The sequence below is a fragment of the Poecilia latipinna genome, unplaced genomic scaffold, assembly GCF_001443285.1.
Source record: "Poecilia latipinna isolate Pla-1442-1.1 unplaced genomic scaffold, P_latipinna-1.0 Scaffold1909, whole genome shotgun sequence".
Classification (NCBI taxonomy): Eukaryota; Metazoa; Chordata; class Actinopteri; order Cyprinodontiformes; family Poeciliidae; genus Poecilia; species Poecilia latipinna.
The window spans coordinates 81,595-99,650 of NW_015114525.1; the positions used below are offsets into that span (position 1 = coordinate 81,595).

General features: G+C 37.9%; 1 protein-coding gene across 3 annotated transcripts in view; it reads left to right on the forward strand.

The window, feature by feature from the left end:
* LOC106935104 (stress response protein NST1-like) overlaps positions 1-18,056 on the forward strand; it is an 87,131-nt gene that overhangs the window by 43,246 nt on the left and 25,829 nt on the right. Inside the window, exons 1-2 of one of the 3 annotated variants that reach the window (XM_015015414.1) lie at positions 10,177-10,293; positions 13,309-13,412. The exons of 1 other annotated variant lie outside the window; for it this stretch is intronic. In XM_015015414.1, coding sequence (XP_014870900.1) covers positions 10,290-10,293; positions 13,309-13,412 — 108 coding nt within the window. In that variant the 5' untranslated portion in view covers positions 10,177-10,289. Of the gene's footprint in view, positions 1-10,175; positions 10,294-13,308; positions 13,413-18,056 lie in introns of those variants that run through there. One more of the 3 variants, XM_015015416.1, reaches the window with a different exon arrangement.

An 18,056-nucleotide genomic window follows, 5' to 3' on the forward strand; every position in this document is an offset into this window, starting at 1 on the left:
TTAGTGAAGAAAATGATTCGAAATGTACAAAATAAGAGTAAAAAAGAACACATGAAAGGAAGAAGTCTTGAACATATGTTTAAAACATGGCTAGAGTTACTGGTGCAGCTGTGTTTGCACTCCTCTTTCCTTCTTCAGTGGTGGTCCTGTGGCTAGATAACCCCAGTCAGACAGCCACGCACGATACAGATCAGACTGAGATAAGAGGCTAGGGTGCTTTCCAGATCAGACACACACACGCACACACACACAACCAAACAACACATGCTGAATTCATTTACTGATATTGTAAGCGCATATCCATTGTTGCACTCCACACTTTAATACTCAACAGCTTAAAACGTAGAAAAGGAACAAGCCAATTAAGATCTTCACCAATTTGCCTTACCTTGTGTAGCATTTAGACAACAGCAATGCAAATTTGGAAAGAGAACAGCATAGGCAGTAAACAAAATATCTCTGAAGGAGCACTAAAGAGAGATGCGCTATAAAAAAACAAATGTGTGAGTCGCTGCGACTCAATTATCGGTTATCATGTTGAATATCTAGTGTCAGCATTAAGCTTATTAAACCTAATTACCTTGTTTACTGCTGTGATCTGCAACAAGGAGAAGTCACTGTTAGTCAATTGACTGTAACTGCACAATAAAATTAAAAGGCTAATCTTCCAAGAGCACTTTGCCAACTGAGCATCGGGTATTCAGATGACTCTAGGTTCCCTTTATGTATAACAATAAACAGCTACAGTGGTACAATAAAAGTATCCTGTTTGTTGGATGCTGACTGAAGCACATAGCCCCCATAAAGTGGATCATAATCCGCCAGATCAATCACTTGCTCTGGCTCTTAATTTATTGCAAAATCTCGGGTTCAGTGTCTGCTTGCCTTCACTTTGGTTTGCTTTGGATTCATTCCTGTGGGTTTGCTCACAGATATTCTAACACAGGAAGTGTCATTTCTGACATGCCATGGAAAAAAACACTTATTTTTTAAAGGAGCAGCATTATGTGTTTTCAGCCACATTTAATCATATTATTACACAATGAAGTAACTCTGTGAACTTCAGTTATAGAAATACTGTATGTATCAAATTTGTCTTGAATTTGGGCCTCTGTCTCTTTAAGTCTTTCTGAAACTTCAACACACTGCCTTTAACAATGTTTTCACCAGCATTGCACTGAGAAGTAGCTCTTCTAATGAGCTCAGCTGATTCGCAGTTCCACCAGGTGTTTGCTAATTGCTTCCGGCTAGTCTGAAGGAGCTGAATATGGGAGTCATGGATGCTCTGTAATGTGGAAGCTTGGAAACTTTGAAACTGCAGCTGAGGAGGAGCTTCATCCTCGAAGGCAGCGTCGGTCCCCCCAAGCTGAATGGTTGCCACGGGAGAGTCGAGGATTTCTCAAGCATGCACGAAAGAATCAAAGCAACACTCTGGGTATGTTTTTGATGAGAATATGACGTAAAACGGAAAAAAAGGTTGATTTTACATAAAACTGCCCTTTAAGAAAGGTAAATTACAAAGCTGTATGTAAAAGAACTGCATTGAAGAGTGTCATCGTGGAGTCACCAAGTCCCCATAACAACCATTCTAGGCTGTCCACATGCCAACTGGTTGTTTGAAAGTGATCCCAGAAACAAAAAAGCATTTTCTGTACTTCCATTGCAATTGGAAACATGTGGAGAACACTTGGCTCTACTGGGACTTTAAGTGGAACCGTGTGCTGTGATCAGATGTGACCGAGATTGATTGTTCAGCAACATTCCAGGTGGGTTTGGGGCAAAACATGGCATAAATATGTGGATAATCACTTCACCCCCTCTGTTAAGTGAGGTAAAAGGTCCATGATGCTGTGGGCCTGTTGTGGTTCCAAAGGTCCCTGGGAATCATGTTAAAGTGTGTGGCATAAAATGCTAAGACATCTTTAATCAAAATGTACTGGCATCTACAATTAATTTTAACATCAGACATTTTTTTCAGCAGCATAATATTGGTAAGTTCAGAAATGATTCTCTAAACACAACAACCAGTATCCAGACCCAGGTTTTGTGGAAAAGCTTTGTAATGGGAAGACAAGAGTCCATAAGTGGGGAATTAGGAGTTTACATAACCAAAAGTAACTGTGCAGAGATGAATAGCCAAAGAACCCCTCTATTTGTGTTGCAGTCTAATTAAATTTCATAGGGAAACACTGTTAACAGAAGGGGGGTTGTACAAATAATTAGCAGAAACAGAAGCAATATTTATGCCAGTGTGAATTTTTCTTATGGTATTTTTTTACCCCAACTGAATAAATGTATTGATTCATTGTGAGATCATGTCACACCATTAAAGGAGTAATAATTATGAAGTGCTTTTACCAGGGGGATGATAGCTGTAACCTGAAAATAGATATTACAATTAACAGCATGTCACTATCTCCACAACTACATTGTTTTGGAAAAATAAATAAATAAATAAAAAAAGTCCAAGGGTGTTGCGTGCCCACAGCAGCATCTTTATTTTTAATCTGTGTGTAAGCGGTGCTTTTGTGAAACAGCCTCCAGATGTTCAGAGCTGACATAATGACATATTGCTCCCTCAGCTGGTTCACGTGACTGTCAAACTGAATTTACAAGGCGACGGATTCACAGACCCGGCCAAACACCAAAGGAGAGCTCCAGCATATGTGCAGGGGTCTACCACCAATGGGGGGCAGGTGGGCTTTGTCCTGTCACTCATCACGTTCTGGTCAAGTCTTCGCTGCATAGATAAGATCCATCTTGGAGCTCCTTGGGGTTCAATGTTTAGACTGGAGTGTTGACGGAGGCAAACATGGAACTCGGTATTTATGAGCCGCAGAAGAATGTGTTGAGACACACAGTAATTTTTTCCCTGTAACTCCACCTTTCCGTGAGGATCGCCTCCATCTGTGTGTGTGACATGTGGGCTTCTCTCCTTCCCAGAGGTGTCTGGATCCAGACGGCTCCCACTCTGGTTCTCAATGTGGCTTCACTAATCTGCTGTAATTATGTCTCTCAGCCGGCTCACTCCTATTTGCACACATCTATTGACTGCCCTTCTCTCCCCTATCTCCCTCTGCCTTTTCTTCTGTTTTTTTTTTTTTTTTTATTCTCAGGGGACCAGAGTCGTAGGCGCCTCAGGGTATCAGGCTGTGCGTGTGTGACACGAAGTTACCCATGCAATGGGACGTAAACCATGCCAACATAAAGCTCCAAGGACTACCTCCTAATGATTCAGGGTGGAAAAAAAAAAAGCCTTCGTGACTCGCCTTAAAGTGAAAGGGTTTCCCAGTGCAATAAACATACACGACCTGCTCGTCACGCAGCTGTGACGCATAGATTGCGTGTGTCATCAACTATTTCGCCTGAGGGGAGGTGTGGTGATAAAGTACTTCAACTGACAAAGTAAATGCACACCACCTGCCTGGTTAAATGTGAGGTTAGTTCAAGGGTATGTTTACAGAGAGGAAGGATTAAACCTTCAGCGATTTTAATCCAAGACAACACAGAGATTAAATAGTAAACCTAACTCCTAATGGGTACTTATATGATCTTTTAGTCAAGAGTACAGATTCAGCTGTTGTTTTAAATTCATCACAATAAACTTAATCACCATAATAATCAAACATTGGTCCAAACTCAAACTCAATCAGTTCTAGAAATGATCCAAAAGATCTCAGGGTTTTTTTTTTTTAGTTGCAACAACAGAAATAGAGGTATGGATAAACCAGGATACAGCTAATTATTTAACTGATTATCAAAGCTTTACATTTCAAATTTATAAAATTTAATTGAAAAAAAAACAACTAAATAAAAATGTTATCTAAAGTCTAAGTTTCTAACAATTTTGTATTTGACTTGCTAACAATTCTTGACAGGCCTCAAGTTTTTGCAAAAATAGATACCATTAACCTTTGTTCATGTGTAATAATGCCACCGGTGTGTGACTTCAGGGCTATAGCCCAGAACTTTCAGCATTTAACTTTGTATTTCTTTATCCATAATAATACAGTGTTTTTTCCAAACATGCTTAACTTATCTTCCTAAAGCAACGACATCATCAAAAAACTCCTGAAATTATTATATACAGTGGCTCTCAGTTGTAGCGTGTCCCTCATCAGCAGTCCGCTCCTAGTCATCCCATCTGAAATTCTCTGGAGGCGACCCTGATGTGACATTGTGTGAACGGCTCAGTTTTTCCACAGAGAGTCACCATGAGTCTCGTTATCCTGCCACTTAAGTCTCCTAATCCTAAACTATATACAGAGGACAATGGTGCAGGTAGACATAATCTTCACAGATCCTGGTATTTAGCCTCTTTTACAAACAAAAAAATTTTATGATGTTGAAACCTTTGTTCAGCTGTACTGTTCTTGTGTGTTTTCATGCAAATTCTAAATATACTTTGAAAATTTTTCAAACTCAGAGGTCACACCTCACAGATGATGCATCCTTTTGTTTGAGTTTTTAATCTAATTTTTTTTGTTTTCATTATGCAATAAGGCCTTATCTTAAGAAGTTTACATTATTCCCAGTTCAGTGCAAGCTACCTATTATGCAGGAGGAAATCAAAGTCTATTCCAGGAAACAGTTACTCATAAAATGTTACCTTTTGAACCTCATTGTGTTATATAAGGTTTTGGGGAAGTCCATAAAGTACAGTACATTTACATACTATAAAACGAGAAGTGAGCAGGTCTCCATGCAGTAATTTTAGAAATCGTGGCTGTGCCTGACACAAAGGATGTGAGAAGAAAATGAAAAACGCATTCTGTGTAACAAAAAAAAAAAATAATAATAATAATCCCAAGCTACTTTAATTACTTCCAACCTCTACCTGTCCATTTTTTCTTTGCTAATTATAGATTATTGTTGTGCTAGGTATTATGTCGGGTTGAACTTTGTTTCACCTCATGACAGTTTTTATTTATTGAAAAGGTAGGTTGGTTTTACAAGATAAACCTGTTCCTTTAAAAAAAAAAAAACTCTCTGTGGAGCGTCTGGCCTCCATGTCAATGCGTGTGAACCCCGCTGAGCTCATTAAACTGTTAATATTGCTGTGTTCCTCCTCGCAGCACCTCAAACCTCTCAAGATATTGCATGCTCACTGGCTTAAACACACAGTCCTCCCCTCACACATGCAGACACGCACTCAAACGCACATACAAAGCCCTGCAAAGCTTCCCTGACCAAATGCATGCCTGACTGAGTACTTACGCACATACTAGCAAGCACACACAGAGGACTGCTGCACAGCGCTCTTATTTAAACTGATGTGAGTGCTGTCACGACATCCGACTAGTCCTATTTGTTCCACAGAAGCCTTGGCGTGAGAGAGCAGGGTCACCCCACTGGCTCTCATGCAAATCCATTCAGCACACACACAAGGAGTACACACACTCTTGTCAGATCCACACACATCCGCAGACACTCACACAAGCACTTAATAGCCCTTCAGATAAGCAAGAAGGTAGAAAAGAATATGTGTATTTCAATTGTCCAACCAACCAACCAAAAAAAAAAAAAAACGTCATCGAGTTTGGGACAAAATAAATAAACACAATGAGAGAAAATAGATATATAAAAAAGTAAAGATCAAACAACACACAGGTTAACAGTTACACTTTGTGAAACTGCCAAACACATTATGCTGCATTTCATTGCTACAGTAAATAAAATAATTAAAAATCATCCTCGTGGTTTTTATGCTCCTGAACATCATGCTGCTCACTGCTGGCCTCAGATGGTAATAAAAGGCACTGCAGACAGATTAATATTACAAATCATTATGTTTTCTTAATTTTTGGCTGAGTACAATATCTCAATAATTTGTACAATCTTTTGTGATGTTCAGAACTCTCTACTTTACATATGCTTTTAATTATTAATGGGAAAAGTATTTACTTGATGTAATTAATCAGCACTGACACAAAGGAAACCCCCCCCACTGAAATAATTGTCTCATTCCCACTGAACCGATGACGAACTGGATAATTGATTTGGTACATCTACAAAGAGATACCAAATTGAGTCTGAAGTGTTTTGGCAAGGAGACAACCTTGGAGTGAAACACAGAAGACATGTTCCCTGTTTAACTGTAGTCCTTGCAAAGGAGGTAGACTCCCACATTAGGATGTGTAAGAGGGGTTGTTAAACATAACAGTCAACCATTGAGAGGCTGTTTAGGGAAATTTTTAAAATTACTTTAATTAGCTTCATTTTCCACCTGTAAACTGTGGGTGGAATTCAGTGACTCCAATTTTCGGTTGGAGGTTTGGGAGACTAATGACCGCAGCGATTTAAAAGGTGTGGCTATGTTGGGCATTTTCCAAATTGAAACGCTGCTCATGTTTATTTTTGACAGACTTATGTCCTAACCAGGGTCAGTCTAAAGCCAAGTCTTTGTTTGAATTCATGGTGGTTTATAAGTGTACATGGCATAAACCCAGCTAAGGGTAAGACCTAGATATAAGATATAAGCTCTAAAGTTTGATCCAATGGGGCTTCAGCAGAGACAATCGTACAGACTTAAAAAACACCAACATAAAGCATGATGGGAAAAAAACATTAGAAAAATGATGCTGTCTGAAATGGTATTACAAGTCCACTATTAACATAATATTTCAATCTCAAATGTTGGAGGGTCTTTATAATTGACTGTTAGCACCCAGACCCTTCTTTGAATCTCACGGCGTGGGATTTAAAACAGACAGTGATCTCCTTTTAATGGGGCAGGTACTGTCTGAAATAGAGAGGCAATGTTCATTAAAATAATCAGTCAGAGACTACATCACCAAAAGGATAACAAAACATTCTAATCTGCAGAAAAAAGCTCTGCTGTCGAGGAATTTAAAAAGCATGAGGCAGAAAGCCATAGAATAGTTTGAGATGAATTAAAAATACAGAAATGCTCTGAGAAATAAATGTCCTCAGAACAGATATAGTCAATGTTCAAACCTAAAATAAAAATGAGGTCCAATGTATGTCCATTGGAGCGAGAAGGTCTTGACTCATACTGAATAAAGTTAAAAGAGTCCAAGACACCAATGAAGTTCTTATGGTTGGCGTCGTGTTGTTGTCTTTTTCTGAATCGAGTCATTTTCTAGCCTCAGTACGTTTTTTTTTTTTTTTTTGTTCTTCTTCATGGAAAGTATTCCTGGTTTAGCATTGTATGTGCAGTTGCAGTTTTCTCCTTGAAGTAGAAATATGTTTTTTTTTTTCATTGAACATATCAGCGTAATGAGTGCTTCAGTGTTTGATTGTCTTCAACCTGTTAGGACTGAGTTATTAATGGAGCTATTGCTGTATGTCTGTTATTTTTAGTTTTTTTTTTCTCATATAAAGTATTCCTGGTTCAATTGTTCCATGCTAAGTTGTGCCATTTTCCATATCAAAGCTACCGACAGAGCTATTCCTGCTATCTTTGCTCTCTGCTTGGCCACTGAAGGAGACAAAAAAGCTTTGGGTTGCAAATTTAATGCAGCTTTGAATGATTCACTGAATTTTATTGCATTGCGTTATAATTAGATTTAGTTGGACCTATGTAAATTTAGCACTATGCTAACTTGGAATGGATAAATATAAACTGAGTTTAAAACAAACTCTGTATAATCTAATTAGTTATTTTCTTAAGTCTGTTTGGCTTGAAAAGTGGACTATGATGACTTTTGTTTTAAATTATTTTGCAGATATGTAAGCTGATTTCTATTTCTCCTCAACTAGACCAAAGTTTCCCGTGGACGGGCTTGTAACAGGCCCACAGATTGAGCTTTGTTTCGTGACCTCTCAGAGTCATGAGAAGCAGCAGTTGTTTTCAATAGTAGCTCAAGAGGTGGGTACATTTGTGAGCTAGTCTTTTGAAAACAAATAACACAATCATAAATGAAGACACTGACTGCTTGAGGAATCACGATTTGGGGAAGTTTACTGTGCATGAAAGTGGTCCTCGGGGCCCAAATATGTCAAGCATAACAGCATTACTCATTTCATGCCAAAAAAGGTTTGTGGGTCATATTTATCCCTACTCCCCTAAATCTGGGCACGCACACGCAAACACACACACTCATACACCCACCCCACACACACACACACACACTATTGACTGTCGCCCATCCCCCTCCTTCTCCTTTTCCCCCTCGCTAGCAGACACATGCACGCAAGCTCACATTCAGCGCTCTTCATTATGCACTTGCCCAAACAGCATAGCGTGCCGGAAACAGACTCAATACGTGCCAAGCTCCTGGTCCCCGCAGGCTCGGGGCCCCTAAAACACTGGATGCACCTTCCTAAATTAGGTTAATTTGCTTTGGCCACAGACACTGCAAAAATCACAGTCTAGTGGTCTGACAGAAAAAATCATGACCAGGAACTAATTACATTGTGTTTTTCACAACAACATTTTTCAGAAATGATCCTGGGTTCCATAACAGGAAGAGCTGTTGACCAATTTTAATAGATTTGGCAAAAAAAAAAAAAGCACAAGAAGGCAATCTGATAGACTTTAACATCTATATAATAATAATAAAAAAATATTTTTCATTTCATAATTTAACTTTTAATTTATATGATATTTCAGTATCTGATTAATTTTAACATGCATGAGGAAAAATAGAACTGTGAATAACAAAAATGCATGAGGGGGTTCTTTCTCAAACACATAGGATGGGATCTCTATGGTCTCTAATTGAGTATATTGCCCCCCCCCCCAAGTCTTTTATCACTTTCTTGAATGAGTTTCTGCTCCTGATGGAGGACAAACAAAGACAGAAGGAAGGTGGGCTTGATTTGAGTGGGTGCAATTTGCAAGATAGAGACTGCGTTTGCACGATTCATTGATTGGTCGGTAAATAGTCCAACATGATGCATCACAAATTAAGTCATACAAAGACACGTCTCAGAAAAAAAACAAAAAAAAAACAAAAAGAGCAATATTAAAAAAGGCAAAAAGCCAGAAACACTTACAGCAAAATTAGATCATGCCATAAAATAATACAAAAATCCAATACTTTCTTGATCCAAAAAAAAATAAAAAAAATTAAGTACTAATAAAACATAAAAGGGCAAAATAGTTTGTCAAAGGACATTTGTTAGGCTCCCGGTTCCATGAATTAGTTTGCCCTGTAACAGCCCCTACAGGAATGTCTGGCTGCTCTTTCACATTACTTCTGAGGGAATGAATTAAATGCACATCGCAAACAGAGCATGCAAGCCTTTTTCAGGTCACGTGGCATGACCTCATGGCGTTGCCCGTTTCCTGGAAAGTTCAGGCAATCTGGAAACCTGTTTGCATGACATCATCTAAAGATAAATGAGGTTATTAACATAATCTTTTGATAATTGTTTGATATTCTTCTTCATTTTATCCGCAAGGCACACTGTCGCTTTGCCATACAAGGCTGCGTCCCTTCAGTGTCTGTTGAGATTCATGTGAAGCCTGCAGCTGGTAAGCTGTAGATTTAAAGTAATAAACCAACTGAGGCTTCCTCCCCCTGACAATGCCACAGTTGTTTGAGGGTTAACTGTTTCTCAAGAGGCTAATGTGAGCTACCACACCAGTCGCAGAGTGGAAAAGATTATTTAAAATACATTCATAAAATTACATTTTTATATACATGCAAATAGTAAATGTACTGTTCATGAAATAAAAGAAAAACGTTTCTAGTAAAAATCAATTAAACATTAATATATTTAAGCGATTACAACAGCAGAAAATAACAAAAAAATAACTTGATTAAATAGTCTGGGGGACAATCATACAAATATGTCCAGGTGACACAGATTATTCTAGTTCAAATGGCATATGAAATGAAAGGCTTGAAGAATAGAAACAAATCACAACAAATTTAATTTCACAAAAGTAAAATGCCCAATGTTACTTTGAGTTGTTGTAGAAAAAAAAAAACAAACGCAAAAAAGAATCTCAAGGAACCCAGAGTTTTTTTTATTATTATTATTCCGAAGCGCTGTCAGGATAATTTCTAACAGTGTTTAAAAAATTTTCTCTTTTAAAACTTTAGCTTAGTTTTAAAAGTAACAGACACTGAAAATAGACCAGCTGTCCCAGCATTAAAAAAAAAAATTGCATTTCCGTGAACAGAACCGACACGGGTTGGTTTTATTTTGGTAAAGTTAAATGCTTACGTGGTTTATCGTCACTCACGTCCTCCCTTAGTTGTGGCGCAAGGCTGCGTCGTAGCCATAGCAACGACGAGAGAAACCTTCCCGGCTAAGTTTTTTGAAATCTTGCTCTTGTCTTCTTTGCATCTCCTTCGATAGGACAGACAATAAGAATGGGTAGGTCGACATTTTTTGCATATTTACAGAAGACTAAAGTGTCACCACACCGGTATTCTCGTGGTGGCGAAGAAAAAATGTGTTTTTAGAGAGCGCACACTGATTGTTTAATTAAATACTTTAGCATGAATTCATTACTTGTTGACCTAGTTCCCTTTAGCTTTCTATACACGTCTCATTCTATTAAAAGGGAAAACCAAATGTCTGCAGATGACATCATACTACACGCATCAAAACAGTCAGCATTTTGGGTGTTAGCCAGTTAATGTATTGTCTAGCATTCTATTGTTTTTGCTTCAGTCAGTTTGATGTTGTTTTCCTGTGCAATAAAGTAAACTTCGTCGCATCATCCTGAAAACCCTCTGAAAACAGTTCTTTGAAATAACCACACCTACAATCTGTGAGTAATAACTAAAATTGGTTGTTGGTGTCGTGTCTTTTTCCAAAATACTGCATGTAGTAGATGCTTTCCAGATGGGAACTCCTTGATTGCACAGAAAATAATTAATAAAAAACTTTCACCCAAAGACTTATTTCACAATAATTGGTGATGTTTAGTCAGATTGGATAGATGTCTCTAAGCAGCAGCTATTTTCATGTCTTTCCACAGATTCTCAATTCTCAGATTCTCAAAGTCTTGAGTTTTAGTGGGTCATTCTGACATGTGAATATGCTTTGGTCTAAGCTATTCGCTGTTTTGTCTGTGTTTGTTTTTTTTTCCCTGCTAGAAAGTGAACATTTTCCCCAGTCTTAATCATTTTTGCAGACTCAGGTTTTGATCTAGAAGTGTCCTGCAGTTCAATTTCAGTCAATCATTCATTCCCATCATTTGCACCCGATCAACTACTTCACTGTCCTTGGTAAAAATGGAGCAATCCAAACGGCTCGTTGACTAGCATGCTTTAAAGTGGACATGGTATGATTAAAGTTATGAGCGTTATTAGTTTCCTGCAATATAAAACATTTCGTATGTACTCAAGTTTAGTTTTGGTGTTATCTGGCCAGAGCACTTTATTCTACATATTTGCTTGATTTCCTGTATGGCTTGTGGGAATCGTTAAACAGGGCCTCTTGAAGCTTTCTTTGAACAATGATTTTCTTCTTGTCACTCTTACCTAAAATCCTGATGTTTACATTGCATGACTAATAGCTGCAGGTCCGTCATGAACCTTTGAGCAGTTTCTCTGATTAATGCTCTTCTTCCTGGTTGTGTTCATTTTGGCAGACAAGATGGCCTTGTCTTAGCAAAGTAGCAGTTATGCTATATTTGCTTTGTTTTCAGATAATGATGGTTCACTCTTTGAGATGTTGAAATCTTGGGATATTGCAACATCCTAAATTTGCTCTCAGCTTCTCCAGAAATTTATTCCTGACTTTGTGTTATTTAGTCTTCATGATGTCGGCCTTTGCAGAACTCCACTTGACACTATGTTTGATTGCCGAAAAATACAGTGAATCTTCTGGCCATAGTGTGGTGAAAAGTGAAAAAGTTGCATTATTTATGCGTGCATTCGTACAGAACAGATAAGCTTATGAACCAGCTTGCCCGTTCTTTCTTTAGACTGATTAATGGTTCAGTCAAGGCTAAAACAGACAATATCACAGGGGAAAAGTTGTCATGCAAGATCAGCCCTTCAAGTCTGAATCCATCTAAAATGACAGGCCGGCTTACTGCTGTCACAAAGCGTTACTAATGTATCTGTGCTGTGTGAGCCAACAGTTGAGGATCTAAGCTGTGCTTTAAAATGCTGAACCTAGAGACAGCGTGCGGCCCAATCAGGATATTAGAGTGAGTGAGCATGAAGCCTCTTCCTGATTGGGCTTGGTTTGTGAAAGCAGTGCAGTTGTGCAGGACTGCCCTGGAATGTTAACGCAGAAGACACTAACTAATGCAGTAGCCTTTTTAGATACATCCTGTGTCAGTGTACATGCCAAAGTGAGTGTTCGAGTGAGTACACAGATTTTATGGGATTTGTCTGCCCTTCGTGCTTTCTGCTGCTGACCACATCATTTACATATATGTACATTTCAGCAATGTTGTCTCACTCTGTTTCCATCTAATTTTTTGTGAGTGCTTTTCCATTCACTAAAAGTGCTGATGGATGAATAACCTGAGTGTGCACAACCAGATTGACAGAAATAGGCCAGAGTTAATTTGCAAAAATGCTTTTCTCTCTCGACTTGTGGTCCCATTTCTAACCACACTTACACAAAACTATTACACAAACACTTTTTGTAAAGTAACACAAAACAATGCACGTTTAAATTTACTGTAATGATTTGTCATTTACTATTAAAGCAAACAGTCATCTTCGTTTCAAGTGGATATGCACAATAATTTAGTTTCTACAAAGTTTGGGAATTTCCCACTGTCAAGAAAAGGTTAATATTTCTCTGGATTAGAAAAAAGAATATCTGTGACAAACCAATCAATAATACTCAGAATATAATGTACGATCCTAAAACATATCTGGTTTAATGGGATGATTCTTAAACCAGTCTATAAGATACTAGACATCTTAAATTGATGCTACCAGACGTATTTTTCAGATCGTGACTCTATATTATGAAGTTTTCTTTTTGAAAGCGCTCTTTTTTTTTAAAGGGACCTACAGTAAGGTTACATTTTTATTAATTCATCCATTTCTTTTACATAAACCCAATGGGAGTTGTGATGGGCTGATAAGTCAATTTTCACATATAGTACAGGATAGGCCATCATGTCTCTTATTTATCAAAACATATGTCTTATCCAAGACTACTCTATATGTATGAATCATTACTGAATTATATGTGGAAATGGGGTGGGTTTAAAACAAACAAAATTATTATTCTTTAGTATAACATTGTGTGTTGTTGATTAAGCAACACTAAAAGTGTGCGATATTACTCCTTTATTGGTAGCTTGCTTTATTTGTTACTATATATAATCCATTACATAGTTCAAATATGTTGATTATTAACAGTACATCAAATGAAGTAGATTATTTTATGAAGCTATTCTGCTTCTTCTAGATTACAAAAAGAAGCCAACAGAAGAAAAGCTTGCTGAGAAAGAGCAAATGAAAATCCTTCCTAATTCTCCTCCACTCTACCCGCTGCCTGAAGAGATAATAAAGGTGAGCGTTGTTTCAATCAGGAGATTTCTTTCTTCTGAGATTCTTTAATACAATGAAATTGTTTTCACATGTACTTAGCTGAGTAGTACATGTCTCAAAGCAGACCACTTTAACACTAACAAATAATTGCTTTATTTTCTAAGAGTGGGATATATAAATTCCTGAGTACTGCTACAGCAATCCAATTTTATATGTTACTGTAATCCATATTATTTGACAAAGAAATGGAACAATGCCTCCTCTTTTAAGCTTCCATCTGTTGTGAGACAAAGCACACACAAAGTATCATAGCAACAACGGCATGTTGCTTTTTATCCTTGCCAGTGTCAGGTGGTAGCTGAATATTCCCATATGCTGTGCCATATGGTATGTGTATAAATTTTCCAGGAGTATTTCTTGCTTTTCCTTTTGAAATAGATGCTTAGCTACATATCTCACTGGTAATAAAATCTTAAAAGGCCAAGTTTTCCACGAATAAACAGCTGAAAAAAAAACTGCATTTCTATATAAAAATGCTCCAGCTCTGTAATGCTGAGTAATTAAGCAAAGAAATGCTTTTGGTAAATCGAGATAAATGGCAAATTATTTCCTCGTTCTATCCTGACAAAGTAAAGCATCACTGTTTACCTTTCATGCTACCAAAGTAGGTTGATTTTCCATGCCGGTTGGAAACTAACCTCAAATGTGTGGAAAAAGTATTGTTTGTATGGGTGAACAATCTCCTTCACATTATAAATGCAGAGTATGCAGCTGCTGCAGACTAATGAGAAGGACATTTTCCACTGTTACCTTTAGTTTCCATAAAGGCCTAAAGCTGAGTTACAGTCTTCCCTGCTTTTAGCGGTAAGAGTCAAACTGTACGACCATAAAAAAGTCATAACAGTCCAAAGTATTTCATCGGGACACTTTTAATCATATGATTACGATTGTGACTAACTTACAATAACTGTCTGCCTGTGTGTTTTATGACCTGCAAAAAACTTATTTTCACAATACTGGAAGACTTCCCTTTTTAATTTTAGCATAAGATACAATTAGTACAAGAGGTCTAAACATCTTTGTTAAGACACCAGGTTTTAGGACTTCCAACGCATCAGAGGAATCTCATTGTTGTAACGTATTAGTCAGGAGAAGGGTTCAAACAATTTTCCAAGACATCAGATATACCATGCAACACAGTCAAAACAAGTGGGGAAAATATGACATATGACGGACCAACCTCCATCATGTTGAAAAGACAATTAGGACATTTTCAGAAAAGGTCAACAATGACCTTTTCTGAAAATGTCATTGTTGAGAAAGTGAATGAGAATTTGATCACAGTCGGCTTACCTAGTTAAAAAAGGTTAAATAAAATAAATAAATAAATGTCTGACACAAAACAACATAGCACATGACCAAAATAACTAGATTCCTCCGGTGGTTACAGTCAAGGTTAGGGCAATCAGAACAGTTTCAATACTAGTCAGTGTTGGGCCAATGCCTTCAGGCTGCTGACAGAAAGCAAAAGGCCAAAAAACTTTTCATTTTTCAGCATAACAACCCAAAGTATTTATTCAAATCAACGAAACAACGGCTTCATGAGAAGAAGATGAATGTTCTGGATGTGACCCAATCTTAGTAATGAAAATCTGTGGAGAGATTTGACGAGGGTTATGGACAGGAGATACCATAATCCTGCTCAATCTGACAGATCTGCAGTGATGCACTCCCACCTACAAAACGAGTGCTGTCGTAAGAATTAAAAGGTGCTTTGCAAAAGTATTTCTTTAAGTGGGCGCACATCAAAGTAACCCTATTATTTCAGATTTTGTTTTCTTAATCTTCCCCATAAAATATTTCAGTTTGTTTTCAAGTGAGTCATACAGGTTATATGTCACAAAATGTGCCAAATACTGGAAAATGTTTTATTGTGTTTTTTTACTATACAAAAAAGCAAGAGAGTGTAGGCTTTATATTCACTCTATGTGGCTTTTTGTGTGATACTACTTTTTCTAAACACGCTTTCATTCTGCTGGTTTTCAGTCATAATTTTTTATAGGTGAATTAATCTCAGATGTTATCTTTACAGATGCAAGATCTTATAGCAGCCTCTACACTTATTGACATTCATTGTAACTTTTGTGTAAACCACATGAAAATAAATTGCCGTATCTACAATAAAACCTGCCCTTGCAAATTTTCCGTAGTTGACTTTGTTGGTTACGGCTGATCGTTGCAGCCCCAGGGATGCATGAGGCGCTTTCTCTGATATGCACTCCTTGTTTACCCGCAAGCCTCTTTAATAAAGTGCTTCAAGACATGTCTGGCCCTAAGTGTTTGCCTCTTTAGAATGGGAGATGTCCAACACATTTTTCATGTATCACTTTATACTGATCCAGTAGAGTTCCACTCCAGCTTTCCTTTGGTTCTCTAAGCTGCTAGCTTCATTTTTAAAAGCTCATATCTGTGCAGGACATTGCCAGTACGATTGGTGATTTATGGACAGCTAGAGACAGTTCTCTTCTTTCCAGTTATAGTACTGATTTGTTTTCTAAAAGAAGCTTTACTTTTTTCTGAACAAAGCACAATGATCTATTTAAGTTCCCATTAATGTGTAGCACACAATGTTTACATTGGAATGGCAAGGGTTATTACTATAATACAGAGATTTTTAACTATCATATTTTTCCCTATATTTTTTTACTTATTTAGTTTTTTATCATGTGGGATTTTGCTTCTGAGTTTATCTTCTTACACATCTCTACTGGTTGGGCCAATAGGGGATGAGGGTGCTATAATGACGGTCTTCCTATTTACCCAGAGAGAGCAATCTGTGGTATCTGAAGTTCTCGTTCTTGGTTGTTATTTTGGTGCAGAAATATTATCATGTTAACCTTTTTTTTTACAATTTGCAATTATTGCCTTGGCCTACTTCAAAGTGAACTTTTTACTAAAACATAGCATGGGATGCCTGGAGAGCTGTTGTTCTGTGCTCACCGCTCTCTTTCCTGTTAGCTGTCCTACTTCCTCTGTCTAGTGCTCTCTAGTAATCTCTGGAATTTGTCATTGAGGCCAGTAGGTGGCTTAGAACAATACAGGGACTTTTATTATGCAACAATATCAATTCCAAGCCTGTGGACAGGACACATAAACCTTTCCTAGTTGTCTCCACAATACACACAGTGAACAGAAAAACATTCAGGGTCTGTTCTGTTATCCGGCCTTACATCTTTCATCCTGCTGCTGTACAAAAAACTCAAATGAGAGTTAGTCATTTCTGTGGTATGCATCTATCTGAACCTTATGTGGCTTGTGTCTATGTCTAATTTCTGAAAAAAAGAAGGAAGTAAAGTAGAAAAGAAAGAAGGAAGGACATAAGAAAAGACAGAAAGAAAGAAGAACGCAACGAGGGTTATAAAGAAAGCTGACGGACCAGGTGGTTGAGTCTCATGGGCTTATTTACCTCCCTCTATCATCTACTCAGATTCCAGTACCGAGGATGTTCAGAACTTAGCCTCCTGCTGAGTGCACTTCAACATCATTTATTGGAGGAAGTTCAGGTGGCCGGGGTCGAGCAGAGAGCACAAGACAACAAAGGAAGTTGGCACTGCGAGCTCAGCGCTGTGGGCAGCACAGCACTGGTCGGTGTGGGAGGCAAAGAGGAGATGGTGTACTAACAGGCCCATTTAAGTGCTGTTAATCCTGGTGGGCTGGGAGAGGGCTGGCACTGAAGTTTAATGGTGGGCTGCTGAGAGGGAGTGCTGCGGTTACAGACACACACGCCATGCCTTCCACCACACACTCGGGCACTGACTCAAGCACATATTGCACTGAAATTTCATGCTAGCGTATTGCGACTGCAGTGTACTGTGTCGGGGGTTTGACCCAAATACATACAATGCAGACAGATGTACACGGACGCAAACGTTAAAACAGATTTGACAACAACATGAATGCAGGTCTCTGTCAAATAAGAGCTCTCTTGCATTGCAAATACCTATAAGTGGTTGAATTGGAAGTAATGCAAACTCATCTGCTCACTAGCAACAAAATTGTGTAAAGGAAAGTAGCTGCTGTTTTATTTACTAGAGCTTCCTCTTTAGTGTATTTAAGAAAGATCTGGTTTTGCTACCACAGCAATATCGTAGTAGTGTCATTTGGCTTAAATGTGTTGAGTCGTCATGAAATGCTAGTCAGTTTCTGTTTCTCAAGGAGAATTGAGCAATTACAGTTAAGCAACCGGGGAATACGATAGGCCTGTGCCATGGACTATAAACTTTATGTGCTGCTTCGGGGGTAATGTTGTTCTTAACATGGTATGATTCTCTTATATCGAAGACCTTCTCTTCAATAGGCATGTAACAGAACACAAGAATTGAGGCTTGGTTTGCACCTTCATGTTGAAGTTATGGTTAGGTAAGTTTTAAATATGAAATACTTTTTTATTTACTTCATTCAACCATTCAGTCAGAAAAATGCTGTGGGTCGTGGGAGAGCTACGTCACGTTAATTAGGCAATTAAAAAAAAGGGCTATTATTTTTCTAAACTAAATTATTTGTATTTGTATATTTTCACAATCAAGGTCCAACACCTTAGTCAATATTTAAAAGGAATGATAAATTATTTCAAAACTTTCTGAATTTTTAAAGTAGCAAAGATCA